Source organism: Bufo gargarizans, chromosome 1 (genome assembly GCF_014858855.1).
Source record: "Bufo gargarizans isolate SCDJY-AF-19 chromosome 1, ASM1485885v1, whole genome shotgun sequence".
In the NCBI taxonomy this organism is placed as follows: Eukaryota; Metazoa; Chordata; class Amphibia; order Anura; family Bufonidae; genus Bufo; species Bufo gargarizans.
In genome coordinates this window covers 603715384-603729525 of record NC_058080.1, presented here as the reverse complement: position 1 = coordinate 603729525, position 14142 = coordinate 603715384, and the positions used below count along the sequence as shown (strand labels likewise).

The following is a 14142-nucleotide window of genomic DNA, read 5'->3' as shown; positions in this document are numbered from 1 at the left end:
CAATCAACTACAATTTTTAGGGCTGCATAAAAAGGTATGACCAGCTGCATTTGCTGGGCACGTTCACCCAGGGACTGACCAGAAACGAACGCTCGCATGAGCGTTTTTCAGCCAACCACTGACTTATGTAAAAGTGTATTAAAAGAACGCCTTGCCCAGAGACATCAAAATAAGCTGTGATGCCGCACTTGTGTTCTTCCCAGACACAGCATTACAGACCCATAATTCTGTATGTTGTCACATGGAGTAAAAATTACACCCCACAGTCGGGCACACAGTAAAGTACGCCATAGTCCGTGCTGCGTACAGCATAAACTCAGAAGAGTTTACCTAAAAATGCGATCACTTACTGAACACCAAAGTTTACTGTAACAAAAGTACAACTTCAAACGCTTCAATACTGGAGATCCTCGTGAGAAGTGCATGATCATAGTGATACAGTCTACATCTAGTCCATACTGACATCTCAGAAGAGATTTTCTTTCATCACAAATCAAGATCTAGCCGAAAATTTGATTACAATTTCTGTGGAGATCTGAAGTTATTTATTCTCATACAGCGCCATCTATTGGTTTGAGTGTTCCTCCTTATAGGGCTCTGCTCACACTAGAATGTTTTCTTTTCAGTCAGATTTCTGCGGGTCACAATACCACAGTATTCACTATGATTCTAGTCATGAAAAAGACAGTCTACCCTTAAAGGGGTCATCCAGCCCCTTGAATTTTTCACCACGAGATTAGAAAGATATAAAATAAGCTGAATAACAAACCTTACCAATCCCCCCACTTCCTGGTTTCCGTGGTCTCCTGCGATGACGTTTCCACACAGATGTGTGCCCGCCAAAATTCCACACGTCCGTGTTGAAACATCACCGCTGGATGCCAGGATCCAGAGATCGTTCGGGGATGCAACACGGGAGCGGCAGAGGATAGGTAAGGTCAGTAATACCATATTATTTTATAGAGTACTTAATTTTTGGTAAAATATTTAAAGGGGCTGGACAACTACTTTAAACTGGAGGAAAAAAAAAAAAAATCTAATTCTTGAATATTTGGAAGGATCTCTATTTGGAAGGATCTAAATAAAAAATTTCACATAAGCAGACAAAAGACAGTGGGGAAGATTTGGTAAAAACTGTTGAAAGACAGAAAAAATATATAATAATGAATACACTAGAGAGGTATGAACGGCACCAAAATCCACAAAATACGCACACTTGTGGATTTTGTTTTGTGTTTTTTGTTGTGGATTTTTTCACAATGGAACAGAATGGGTATTTTATTATAGTAGTATTCAGGTGTTGGCACTTTGCCACAAATAAGTGGGTTTTAGGTTGCAGTTTGGGCACTCGGTCTCTAAAGGGTTCGCAATCACTGCCAGAGGCTGAGGGTACTTTCACACTTGCGTTGTGAAGATCCAGCAGGCAGTTCCAATCCCCGTGTGCAAACTGATAGCATTTGTAGACGGATCCGGATCAGTCTAACAAATGCATTGAAACACCAGATCCGTCTCTCCGGTGTCATCCGGAAAAACGGATCTCTCATTCTTTAGGTTTTGCAATGCAGCTTCACTGAAAAGTAAGGAGGTGACATTCCGGCCGCGGAGAGCATCACAAGCACACACTTGACCAATGTGGAGACTGCTCAACTTCTGACCATGTCTTACCCTTCTATGGACACAACAGACACCTTCTCACTAAAGGTCTGTCTCCAGCAATGCTCCCCATGTCGTCCTAAGAACCGTGTCTTTTCTGCAGTTAAAACATTTGACAGGTGAAGTCTCGCTATTCCAATAAGAAGATCCTTTGCAGATTTGTCCTTGTACCACATTTCCACAAGCAGCGGCATCCTACAAAAGATCAGGGTGTTACATTCTTAAGATCTGGAAATGCCAATTGATTTTCATGTGGTAATAGGTGCATACAATGTTCTATACATAAGGTAGAAAGTACTCCACTGCACTCTAGTGGCCATATGAGGAAACTACATATTATATATAGAACTGGTGAAAAACATACTTTTTGGGTTAAGAAGTAAAGTATGGATTTTCCAATCAGCTTTTTCAAAATCTCACAGACCTGCGTAGTGGATTTTTTAAGGGAATCTGTCACCATTATCTTGGACTTTTATCTGCAGTAAAACATGTGTAGTCCAGATAGCTACTTTTTCTTTTCCTACATACCCACACTATCAGGATTTAAAAGGGAATGTGTCAGCAAAAGGTTTATCTGCCAATTAAAACCAGATTTTTCTAATGTGTTTTTATTTTCTTATTACAATTTTTTTATTCCATTTTCTGAACATGATTATGGGGGCGGCCATCTTGTCTGAGCTGTTCTTAACAGCATTTAGAAAATTGCTTTATGGCATCCACATGGGCTATATACACAATGGTCAGGAGGGGACCCCATTGACTTCTATAGGAGAGTCTTCTAGGCAGCTCTGTGACCTGTGCAGAGGTCATTGAACAAGGGAAGATAAGAGAAAATGTGACAGTGAAATACCTTAAGAATGTTTCCTGAAGCCGATGGAAAATAGTCAAAAAATCAAAGGTACAATAAGACTGTGGGAGAAATACTTCCATATTTCTTCGTACTTCCACTGGAGGGTTAGTCATAATAGGGGCTGCGCTGCCGAAGAAAGGGTAAGTGTACCTGTAACGGGAGACAGAAATAAGCGCATCTCAGCCTCTGATTGCTCAGCCACTTTAATCCATTTACAAAGTACACAAATTGGAAACTAGTGACGGACATGCGGTCTGCAAAGACTGACAAAGATATATGGTTGGTTAGTGAAAAGGTCTCCCTGGAGTTCTCCTGTTCCTTCACATCTGCCATGAGGCTGGCTTCGTTCAGCAGTCAGGTACAGTGCAGGAGAACACCTGGAGCTGCAAAGTGAATGCTAAGTGTGTCCTCAAACTATTTACCTTGAAAGCAGTTTACCTGTGTACAGAACCCAACATTACCACAAAACTGAGAATCAGGAAAAAAATGGCAAACCTTAGCATGACATTTACAGGAAATCCAACATCCACATGACTAATGCTTCTCAAATCGATGGAGAAGTAGAAGTGGTGTTCAGCAGGGGGCACTGCGATCTTCTGTCCAGAGACAGACTCAGAAAGGCTTTGAGCAGCCTCCACTGCACTTCGTAGAACAGGCGATGGGGATCGGGCTGCTGTGGGAAAAAACAGAAAAATACTACAATCAAACAGCAGGCTAAAAGGGGTTGTCTGGTTTCCTATATTGATGACCTATGCTCAGGATTGGATGGGGTCCGACTCCCGGCATCCCAGCTGTTTGAAGAAAACGCAGTGCTCCAGCGAGCGCTGCCTTCTCTTCACTGTTTACTTGCTTGTCATCGACATTGCAGTGGCGAGCAGTGTAATTACAGCTCCTCCATCCAATTCACTTGCATGGGTAAGTAGTTTTAGTTACACTCCGTCTCATTCAAATGAACAGGTCATAGGATCTGAGAGACAGACTTGGCTCTGCCCCCATTCGGCGTGTGGCGTCCCGCCCTCGCAGGTCTGCTTCCTCACCAAAAGGAAGGAAGCCCGAGCTACAAGGTATGAGAGCAGGCCCCTGATTTTAGGGTCGAGAATCACTCCACTCTCCTCTGCCCAGCTTCACCTGTCCAGTGGTTGTCTGTGGTACTGCAGCACAGCAGTGTCCCACTATAATGGATAGTAGCTCTGGAAGAAAAGCTCATGTATTAAATGCATGGTTATTAAATGTCTGGCTGGAAACCACCTTCCTAGGAAAAACCGGCTTGTCAGGACCCCGTACCAATAGCATTAAACACTCCCAACGGCTATTATTTGAAATAAGTGGTTTATTATAAGTCAATCTATTTGTTTTGTACCACAAGTTTTAAAAATAACTTTCCGTGCACCACTACCACCACCAACCAGTTATCAGATACACTTGTGGTACAAGACCACTTATTTTTTCATGTTCTACACAGAGTGTTAAAATAAGTGGACACCATCTATCCATCAGCAGCACAATTGTGCATCTTTAGGTGCAAGTATGGCTACATCACAACCATTACCTGGCATGGGATATTCAAACGCCCCTGTAGCTGCCTGCTGAGTTTGCGGCCGGGACCCTGCTGGCTCGGCCTGCACAGATTGTATACTCTCCACTTCACTCTCAGTGGCGTCATCTTTGGTGGGGGGAGAATCACTATATAGAGAAGGCTTCGGTAGTAAACTATTGGCATTTTCTCCTAGATTTTTAGGTGGTGTAGATGGCTCTTTCCCAGTTACAACATCAGTGTGTTCCTTTGGGTGAAGTGAAGACTGTGGAAACATAAAATAAGCACTTAAATTAGTCAATGCAAAACAGGTTAATGGTCTATTACTAAACATGAAAAGGCGTCATCTTACCTCTTTATACAGAGAAACAGATACTCCAATGGTAGGGCAGCTCTCTGCCGGCAGAGAGGGGACAGTCTGTTTGGCTCTATTTGGAGGAGTCAGGATAAATGCACCTTCCACAACCACTGGATGATGCTCTATTTCTGCACCTGCTTTTCTCAGCAGTCCTGCTAACGGAATATCTGTGCTGCCGAGACTCTGATCACCACAACACAGATGGATCTACAAAAAAGAAACGAAATATAGTGCTGCTGAAAAGAGCTGGATCTGCATCACCTACACTCTGGTTTTATACAAAGACACATTCCTTTTGGGCAGGGTTGCTGCTGGTATCTTTTTGGGTACTTTTAACATTGAAGCGTATGAAAAAAATGTAAGTGGTTCCTAGAGTGGACTCTCTAGCATCTAAAGTCTAGAGCGGGCATGCTCAACCTGCGGCCCTCCAGCTGTTGCAAAACTACAACTCCCATCATTCCCGGACAGCCTACAGCTATCAGCCTACACCAGGGCATGGTGGGAGTTGTAGTTTTACAACAGCTGGAGGGCCGCAGGTTGAGCATACCTGGTCTAGAGTAATTAAAATAAATGAAGAATAACAAAATTGTCGTTTGTGGTCACCTGACATCCCCACCTTAAAAAAAAAAAAAAAAAAAAAAAAAGGTATCTATAAAAACTAGACTCATCCCTCAGAAAACAAGCACTCGCACAGCTCTGACGGCAGAAAACAAGTTGTGGAACTATCAGAAGAGCAGTGTGAACGTAGGAGCTCATATAGCATATCGTCCATCTATGCCAGGCTTTAGCAGAGCAGCACTGGTACAGGCAGGAGGAGCGGTGTGCTATTCGAGTTTTTGCTTGTACAGGGCTCAATGCAGCCACGTCGGTGTGCCACAGTACAGGTTCTAAAGTGCAATAGGCACCTGAATTTCAGGTGCCTATTTTGCTAGGCAAAGTAAAAACAGGTTTTGATAACGTTTATTTGTACATTTAAGCATACTTTAAAACGTACTTGAGTTTATAAAAAAATAAATAAAAAAAAAAGGAATGTTTGTACAAAGAAGCACAGCCATTATGCAATCATAACTGTGAAGGAATACATCTTTTTGGGCCTTCCTAAAGCCTCTTTCAGCCATATTATTCAGGTTCAGCTGCACAGCTAGATGCATTTTTTATCAGAAGCAGTACTGTATGCAGGGACCTCACTTGCCTTACTTCCTATACTGTGTTTTTCTTCTAGAGAGCTCAGAAAGCTGCAAAAGGAGGGATAAATCACACTTCGGGCCTTTGCACGCGGCCGTATGCCCTCCGAGACATACGGTCCGTTAGCGGGCCATATGACCCGGAGTAGCATTGATCATGCGCACGGGAGCGCACAGCATCATAGGTTATTATTGTCCTAAACTCATAAGATCATATGAGTGCAGGACAATAGTTCCACAGGCGGCCCGATGCACACGATCAGTGCCGCTCCGGGACATAGGGCATACGGTCTGAGTCTATGTTACCAGTGACAGATCTTGCCTGACAAGAGGCAGTGGACTGCAACTTAGGTGGAAGAAAGACCCCCTAGCGGCCATGACTTTACACCTTTTTTTAGGTGGATGCAGGCATGTGTTTTAAATGAAGCGATTTAGAAATTTGCTAGTTACACCATTCTCTATTAAAATAAATACATTGTGTGAAACTACACTGACTAAGCATGAAACGAAGATTAATGCCTATCGGTTACTTTCTTCTGTAAAGGGTCTGTATTACCATACCAGCACACTAATGTGGGGGAATTTACAGCTCTATTATATTTCCTACCAAATAGTACAATACCCAGTGAAAAATATAATCTCACCTGTAGTTTAGGCTGTACAGAAAGATACATGCAGAGCACCTCGGCAGTGCTGCGGATTCGGACAGATGCTCTCTCTGGTTCAAAGTCTGGGTTGATCAGATTATTAAATGGCTCATTTGTGACATCATTTCCCAATAAAGAGTAGTAAAAGAAAAACTCCGGCCGTGGTCCTGGAAGCCTTAAAGTACTAGGGATTAACTGAAGGAAATAAAAAATCAGCAAAGATTAAAGGGACGCTTTAGTCAAAAAGCGGTAGGGTTTTTAAAGTTTTAAAGAATACTTTATTTTTATTTTTTACCTCTTATCTCTGACCTCATAAACACTCATTATAGCAAAATTCTTATCAGCTATGATACAACCCTTTTAAAATCAGTGTTTATAAGGTCAGTAGAGGTAAAGTATAAGGTCAGAGTTAAGAACTTTCCGGACTGAAGCTGGATTTACACGGGCCGACTGATGGGTCGATTGTCGGGAAGGAAGCGTTCCTTCCCGACAGTCGGCTGCTTGTCCAGTGAAGGAGACCGCTGCATTTACATACAGCAATCTCCTTCACTGTATGAGGACGAGGAATTTCTATTGTGATCCCTCGTCCTCATACAGATTCATGGTTTTTGGGCAGCAGATCGCTGTTTAGACGCCATGATCGCTGGTGCCTGCATGAACAACAGGATCCCCTGATGAATGAACGTTTTATATTTACTAGTCCATTGCACCATTTTAGGGATGTCAGTGGAACTATTCACTTTGTCAGAAAAACAATCTTATATCCCTGAAATTGAACTTCTGTAAATAATATGTTTATATTTGGATTGACAACATTATTACCTGCTCTAACTGAGTGGCAAAAGCAATGGTTACAGAGAGAACAAAGTAGTCTTTACAGTACTCCACAGGCCCAATCTGATGGTAGCCCTCTGCTTCATTGAGAATGGGCACAAGAGTTTTTGGGTCAAGTTCACCTGGAACTAAAGAAAATAAAAAACAAAATTAAGGACATAACACATCACATATAATATAAATTATATATTATATTATATATACTGTTTATCACATCCACACATTTGCTATCCTGTGTAGGATGTCCATTGTGGTACTTGTGGTCCGCTGCAGGCATCCTCCATTGTATGCAACTGGGGATTGCCATTAGCAGCGGACCACAAGTGCAGGATCTGCCCCCCAGTATAGATGCACCACTTCATATGGGGTTGAGCACTTCGTGCGGTTTAATACCACGCCAATTTGTAGTTTGTACATAACACATCACATGTATGGATTACGAAATTCAAACATCAAATCTGCTACATGTGAACAAACTTTAACTTTTAGGATATTCAAGTTTTTTTTGTTTTCATTTTTCTTCTACATCTTCCTCTAGCCATAACTTTTATTTTTCCATTTAAATAGATGTTTTAGGGCTTATTTTTAGAGGGACAAGTTGTACTTTCTAATGCCACCATTTATTATGGCATACATGTCCTCCACAATTTTACGGGTTTTGTTTCCACGGCGTTCCCTTTGTGGCAAAACTAACTTGTGCTCTTCATTCTCTAGGTCAGTAGGATTACAACAATACCACATATGTATAGGTTTTTAATATCTAAATAGTGTAAAAATTAATTTAAAAAAAAACTTAGAAAATGTTTTATTTTTTTACATCACCATATTCTGACCCCCATAAGGTTTTTATATAGTTATAGCTACTGAGCCGTATTGGGGCTCATTTTATGCGGGGCAGTCTGTAGTTTTTACTGATACCAATTTGGAGTGTGTGTGACTTTTTGATCACATTTTATTACATTTGTTTGAGTAAGAGAAGCGATGGAAAAAAAAAAAAAAAAAAAGGCAAATTGACCATTTTGAATCATGGGTCAGAATTGCTCATTGGCCACATGCTGGCCAAACTAAGAATTGCAGCTTCAATACCCTGGGTCTCTCTATTTAATTCAAATACCGGCATCCTCATTGGCCGCAGAGGATGCCAGTAAGAATCCCAGAAGCGCAAGCATTATTGACGGTCTTGGTCATTAGCTGTGGGTCTCTGCTGTTTGTAACAGCAGAGACCCGCTGGCCATGACGCTTACTGCATGCACGAGCGGGCGCCATGTTTGCCCATTGCTCCAGCACTGGACATGTACGGCACTGGTAGCAAACAGGTTAATAAATAATTTAAACATTCCATAGGAATATATTAGGATATAACACTGTGGTCAAAAGCGTTGATACATGCTCCTGAAGCTGGTACCGAAGTGTCAGTTTGGATTAAATATCCAGGGTCACTGTTCTACAGTCAGTGGAACAGATTTACTACCCTGTAGATGGTGTACAACTAAACTTAAGACCTGCACCAGATATATCACAGCGGCTCAGGCTGGATGATGAATGGGGTCCAAGGATAGACCCTTTTCTCTAACAATATAACAACTATTGCTTGGCTTAGCCAGAGACAGAATTTTACACCAGAATTGTAGCGCAATTTTGTTGTTAAATGTTTTATATTGAGCAACACCTCTTTCCCATCAAGCCAAACCCTTTCCTGGTAAGGTATGGCCTTTGTTGTGCTAGGTGCAGAGAATTTTTCAAGAAGCTAGCCATTTCAAATTGGTCCAAATTGTGGCAAATGTTGGCACTGTTCACATCAGTATCTAGGTGCACTGCCTTCTGTAAATGTGAGTCACTAATTGTGTAATATTCTGTGAGCAAATCTTTTATTGAATTTGTATCATTTAAAGTAGTCGTCCCATCTCCAACAATCATGGCTAAGATTGTAATACCTACCATATGTGGCAGCCAGAAGTGGCCAGGATTATGCAAACAGTAACTTCCATCCACGTCGACAGGAGTTACTCAAACAGCGTAGCACAACCTTTTTGGCTGCTTCAAAAACCCCGGTCACTTCTGGCTGCCACAAACTGCAAGTATTTCAATTTTTGCCATGGTCGGTTGAGATGAGACTACCCCTGTAAGTTTGCTATGTGTGGACAAATTTACCTGCATAATATCTGTTTGAAACTGTGGTGCTGAGCTCCTGTGCTCTATCTCAAGAATAAACTGTAGAAATTTAGACTTCATCCTCCATATTTAAAAGGAAAACTGCCAGATACGTTTTTTTTTTTTTAACTGATTTAACCTATGCACTCGATACCCAGGGCAACCATCTGGCCACCTCTGGCACCCACATATGATGGGTACTCCAATGTCAACTATGAATGGCTGAGATGGCAATACCCCTTCGCGTTAGTGCATCTGTAAGATGCCTCCACATGAGTTCTCTCTGCCAATTAGCTGTGAGGGCTGAGGCAATAAACAGGAACATTAAATTAGCAAATTATAGAAATTTGAGTGTTACTACTGTACGAAGTGGAAGTTGATTCATAGGCACATAAATCCCTGCTCACAGTGGAAAAACTAAAACAGCTTTTTGTTATTTTTTCTGCTTGCCTGGGGTAGACTGTATAACAAAAAGGGCAGTAGACCAGCTCATTGCATGTATACTGCAGGGAATCTATACCAAGAATCCAGTAAAATAATTTACATTATCAACAACAACCAAAAGAAAGAAAGATCAAGAATTAAGCAGTCTACACAACTGGAAATATCTCCTTGTAGACAATTACCCAATTATGGTTTATAATTTCAAAGGTTGGTGCTCATTTCCTGAACCTGGGCACCACATGGGAGCCGTCCGCACTCAGTCCTGAGGCTCGTAGTGTTAGGCCTCTTTCACATGGGCGTCATGTTTTTTGCCCAGATAAGAGCCGGGTGCGTTGCGGGAAAATGCGCAATTTTCCCGCGCGAGTGCAAAACATTGTCATGCGTTTGGAACTCGCGTGAGAAAAATCGCGCATGTTTGGTACCCAAACCCGAACTTCTTCACAGAAGTTCGGGCTTGGGATTGATGTTCTGAAGATTGTATTATTTTCCCTTATAACCATGTTATAAGGGAAAATAATACATTCTGACTACAGAATGCATAGTATAATAGTGCTGGAAGGTAGGGGTGGGCGATATAGGCGATATGCGATATTAATTTGGGCCACGATATGGATTTTCGCCATATCGCCGTACTGCAATATCACCACCTGAATCATTACCTTTAGCTTCTTTTGGACTCCGCAATACCGCTGTAGTACTGGCCAGGGGCAGGGCCGGCGTGCGCACAGCGTCAGGCCGCTGAGCTGACGCTGTGTGTGACGTCAGTGAGCTCCCGCCAGTGCTGGAAGAAGACACCACACCGCGGACTCCATTAACCAGCCGCTGCCGAGCCGTGCGCGCACCCTGGCCTGCAGGAAAGGTAAGTGTTATCACAGCTGCTGTCGCTCTTGTAGGGGGGCTGTCTGGGACTGTGTCGACTGCGGAGGATCGGAGGGGGCACTCTGTCGACTGCGGAGGATCGGGGTGGGGGGGTGGTTGGTTAGTGAAAACTGATAAGGAAAGGATGGCCATGGATGGGGGCTGATGCCTCAGAAGTGAATGATAATCTTCTGCTGATGGCCTGAGAGTCTAAGACCATGATGGCATGATGCTCTCTGAATGTATAGCAGCCGCAGGGGAGGAGAGTGAGACGCATGAAGTCCGATGATGTGATGGCAAATCCAAATGCCACATTATCTGATTCTGGCACTGGGCCACTGGCTCACACTGCTGGGGGACACATGTCTGATCTGATGGCCACATTATGTGATGGCACTGGCTCACACTGCTGGGGGACACATGTCTGATATGATGGCCACATTATCTGATGGCACTGGCTCACACTGCTGGGGGACACATGTCTGATCTGATGGCCACATTATCTGATGGCACTGGCTCACTGCTGCTGGCGGACACATCTCTGATGGCAAATGCCACATGGGGTTGAGATCGAGTCTGATTGGCACTGCCACTGACTCACTTCTGGGGGACAGGACACAAGTCTGATGATGGCAAAATGCAAATGCCACATGGGGCTGATCTGATGGCACTGGCTCAAATGCTGGGGGGGCCATGTCTGATGTGTCCCCCAGTGCGCCAGTGCCATCAGATCCTCCCCATGGCATTTGTAGTCATCAGACATGTGTCCCCCAGCAGTGAGCCAGTGCCATCAGATTAGCCCCATGTGGCATTTGCCATCAGACATGTGTCCCCCAGCAGTGAGCCAGTGCCATCAGATTAGCCCCATCATGTGGCATTTGCCATCAGACATGTGTCCCCCAGCAGTGAGCCAGTGCCATCAGATTAGCCCCATGTGGCATTTGCCATCAGACATGTGTCCCCCAGCAGTGAGCCAGTGCCATCAGATTAGCCCCATGGCATTTGCACAGTCATCACACAGTCTGATAGAAGATGATGGCACTGGCTCTGGGGGACATGTCTGATGATGGCAATTGGCTAATGCCATGGGTCTACTCTGTCTGACGCTGACTGACAGCAAATGGCCGCTGAATCTGATCGCTGATGATTTGCTAGCTATACAATGAATTGAATACCACATAAAAATATTGTTTTTAAAAAACAATTATTGATACGTTAGTAATAGTTTAAGAGATGGTTTGTCTTATTAGAGACGAGTACTCGATTTGATTGCTAAAATAATAGTTTCCTGCAGGTGCCCTATATGTCATCAAGATCAACTTCATGGAGGAGCTTACAGCATGTGGGGAGGAGGAGCCGGAGGTGCTCATAAAGAAGACCGGTGCAACATCTGTCATATGGACCTGGTTTGGGTTTAAGGAGTCGGATGTGGAGCAGAAAAATATAATCTGCAAAATATGCCGGGCGACAATAATTACGAAGAGAGGGAATACAACCAATTTGTTTCATCACCTCAAAATGAAGCACGTTTTGGAATACCAAGATAGCCAAAAACTGCGCCCTCCTCCACAAACGGCCAGTCAGTCTATTGGAAAGAAAAAAGGTGGCCCTGCCGGGCCTGCCCACCAGCAGACCGATATTGTGAAAGCATTTTCTAAAGGCACTCCGTATGACAAAAAAAAAAAATCGGCGGTGGATTGATATTACAAATGCCATTACCCTGTACCTGTGTAAGGACATGGTGCCGTTTCTTACAGTGGAGAAAAGCGGCTTTCAGAACATGATTAAGACACTTGATCCACGTCACGAGGTACCTAGCCGCAAATACTTTAGCCAAACTGAAGTGCCCAAACTGTATGACAAAGTCCGCGAGCAAGTAAAGAACGAACTCCGGAGCATAAAATACTATGCAACTACTACGGACTTGTGGTCAAGTCGCACAATGGAGCCTTACATTAGTCTCACAATCCACTTCATCAATGACGAGTGGAAGTTGTGCAGCAGATGCCTACAGACATCTTATTTTCCCGAGGATCATACAGGTGAACTGATATCTCAGGGATTGAAGGAAGCGCTCGAGTCATGGGGACTTAAAGAAGAGTTACAAGTCTGCATAACCACCGACAATGGCGCAAATATTGTGAAAGCAGTGGAAATTAACGGCTGGACAAGACTGCAGTGCTTTGGTCACAGGCTCCACCTCGCCATAGGTAGGTAGACGACCTGTATCTTTTAGTCCTAGACTAGTTACATTATGCAGGGGTTGATGTGCTGCTAACGATATACAATTTTGTCCTTAGAGAGAAGTGTGAGAGACGCCCGTGTTGAACATGCCATTGGCAAATGTAAGAAAATAGTGAGTGCCTTTTCTTACGCTTGGAAAAGGAAGAGAGAAATGGCTAATGCCCAGGCTGAGCTAAACCTGCCTCCTCACCGCCTCATCACTGAAACACCAACAAGATGGGGGTCTCGACAACAGATGATTCAGCGGCTGCTCGAACAAGAGAAGGCCATATCACAGGTCCTGAAAGCAGACCGGAAAACCAGGCACCTGGTACCAACTTGGCAGGACATTGATGTGTTGGAATCTATGAACAAGACCCTCAGTCCCCTGTTGGAGTTTACAGATGCTCTGTCTGGAGAAGAGTATGTGAGTGTGTCGACTGTCAAACCTGTGCTTCACCTTCTAAACAACACAGTTCTTCCTCTAGCTGATGATGACATTGACACAGAACTGACGAAGGACATGAAGACAGCCATCCTCAAGTATTTAAATGAGAAGTACTCGGACGTTGCAACTGATGACCTCCTGGATATGGCCTCCTTGGTCGACCCACGCTTCAGATCATCATATATAGCAGATGACCGAAGAGAGTTCATCTTTACAAAGGCAGCAGCAGAAATTCAGGCACTGCTAGAGAATCAAGCTGTGTCTGCCACAGAGTCACCACCATCACACACAAGCACAGGAGCTGATGGAGAAGCCCAGAAAGAACCCAAGAGGAGTAAACGAAGTCTGGGCAGCTTTTTAAAAAATGCATCTGCTCAGCCTGGCCCAGCCGCCCTCACCGACAGAGAAGCGATTAAAATTGAGCTTAAGAGTTACCTGCAGGCACTGGATGTAGAAGGAGAAGCTGACCCACTGGAGTGGTGGAGGTTGCACCAGGCTAATTTTCCCAGGGTGGCAAGCCTAGCCAAGAAATATCTTTGCATTCCTGCCACAAGTGCCCCTTCAGAAAGGGCATTCAGCACCAGTGGCAATATAGTAACATGCCACCGATCTGCACTGAAGCCCGAGACTGTGGACAAACTTGTGTTCCTAGCGAAAAACCTTGGCTGAAGTGCATTTTACTGCATTATGTAATTGACAGGACCCCTCAGGAGGCGTGCAACGCTATACTCCTTCATTTATTATCTCCTTGATGACTCCAGAGGACCTGAGCGTTACGCACCCGAGGCCACTGAATAGTTTTATTGAGAGATTCTACTTTATTGATATATCCTTTAAAATCACTAGTGTTAGACAAGGAAGTGGAACTCAAAAATGTGATAAAAAAATTACTCAGGGAGTTTAGTTTATAGGGAAGGGACGTGGCCACTGGCCTCCCTCAGTAATTTTAATCACATTT

General features: G+C 43.7%; 2 protein-coding genes across 3 annotated transcripts in view; one reads left to right on the top strand and one right to left on the bottom strand.

The window, feature by feature from the left end:
* CEP120 (centrosomal protein 120) overlaps window positions 1-14142 on the bottom strand; it is a 92818-nt gene that overhangs the window by 55064 nt on the left and 23612 nt on the right. For both annotated transcript variants that reach the window (XM_044275881.1, XM_044275882.1), the window contains exons 5-11: window positions 7049-7188; window positions 6224-6421; window positions 4390-4602; window positions 4053-4302; window positions 2999-3176; window positions 2504-2653; window positions 1666-1848 (exon numbers count right to left, since the gene is read on the bottom strand). In XM_044275881.1, the coding sequence (XP_044131816.1) occupies window positions 1666-1848; window positions 2504-2653; window positions 2999-3176; window positions 4053-4302; window positions 4390-4602; window positions 6224-6421; window positions 7049-7188 (1312 nt within the window). The remainder of the gene's footprint in view (window positions 1-1665; window positions 1849-2503; window positions 2654-2998; window positions 3177-4052; window positions 4303-4389; window positions 4603-6223; window positions 6422-7048; window positions 7189-14142) is intronic.
* On the top strand, window positions 12339-14099 carry LOC122924612 (E3 SUMO-protein ligase ZBED1-like). The gene is made up of 2 exons (XM_044275883.1): window positions 12339-12723; window positions 12814-14099. The coding sequence occupies exons 1-2, from the start codon at window positions 12456-12458 to the stop codon at window positions 13851-13853; spliced, it is 1308 nt and encodes a 435-aa protein (XP_044131818.1). The 5' UTR covers window positions 12339-12455; the 3' UTR covers window positions 13854-14099.

Excerpts from the sequence above, each read along its gene's own strand:
- LOC122924612 (XM_044275883.1), top strand. The coding sequence starts at position 12,456 with ATGGAGCCTTACATTAGTCTCACAATCCACTTCATCAATGACGAGTGG. Across the intron at positions 12,724-12,813 it reads CAGGCTCCACCTCGCCATAG|AGAGAAGTGTGAGAGACGCC; the intron begins GTAGGTAGACGA and ends TTTTGTCCTTAG.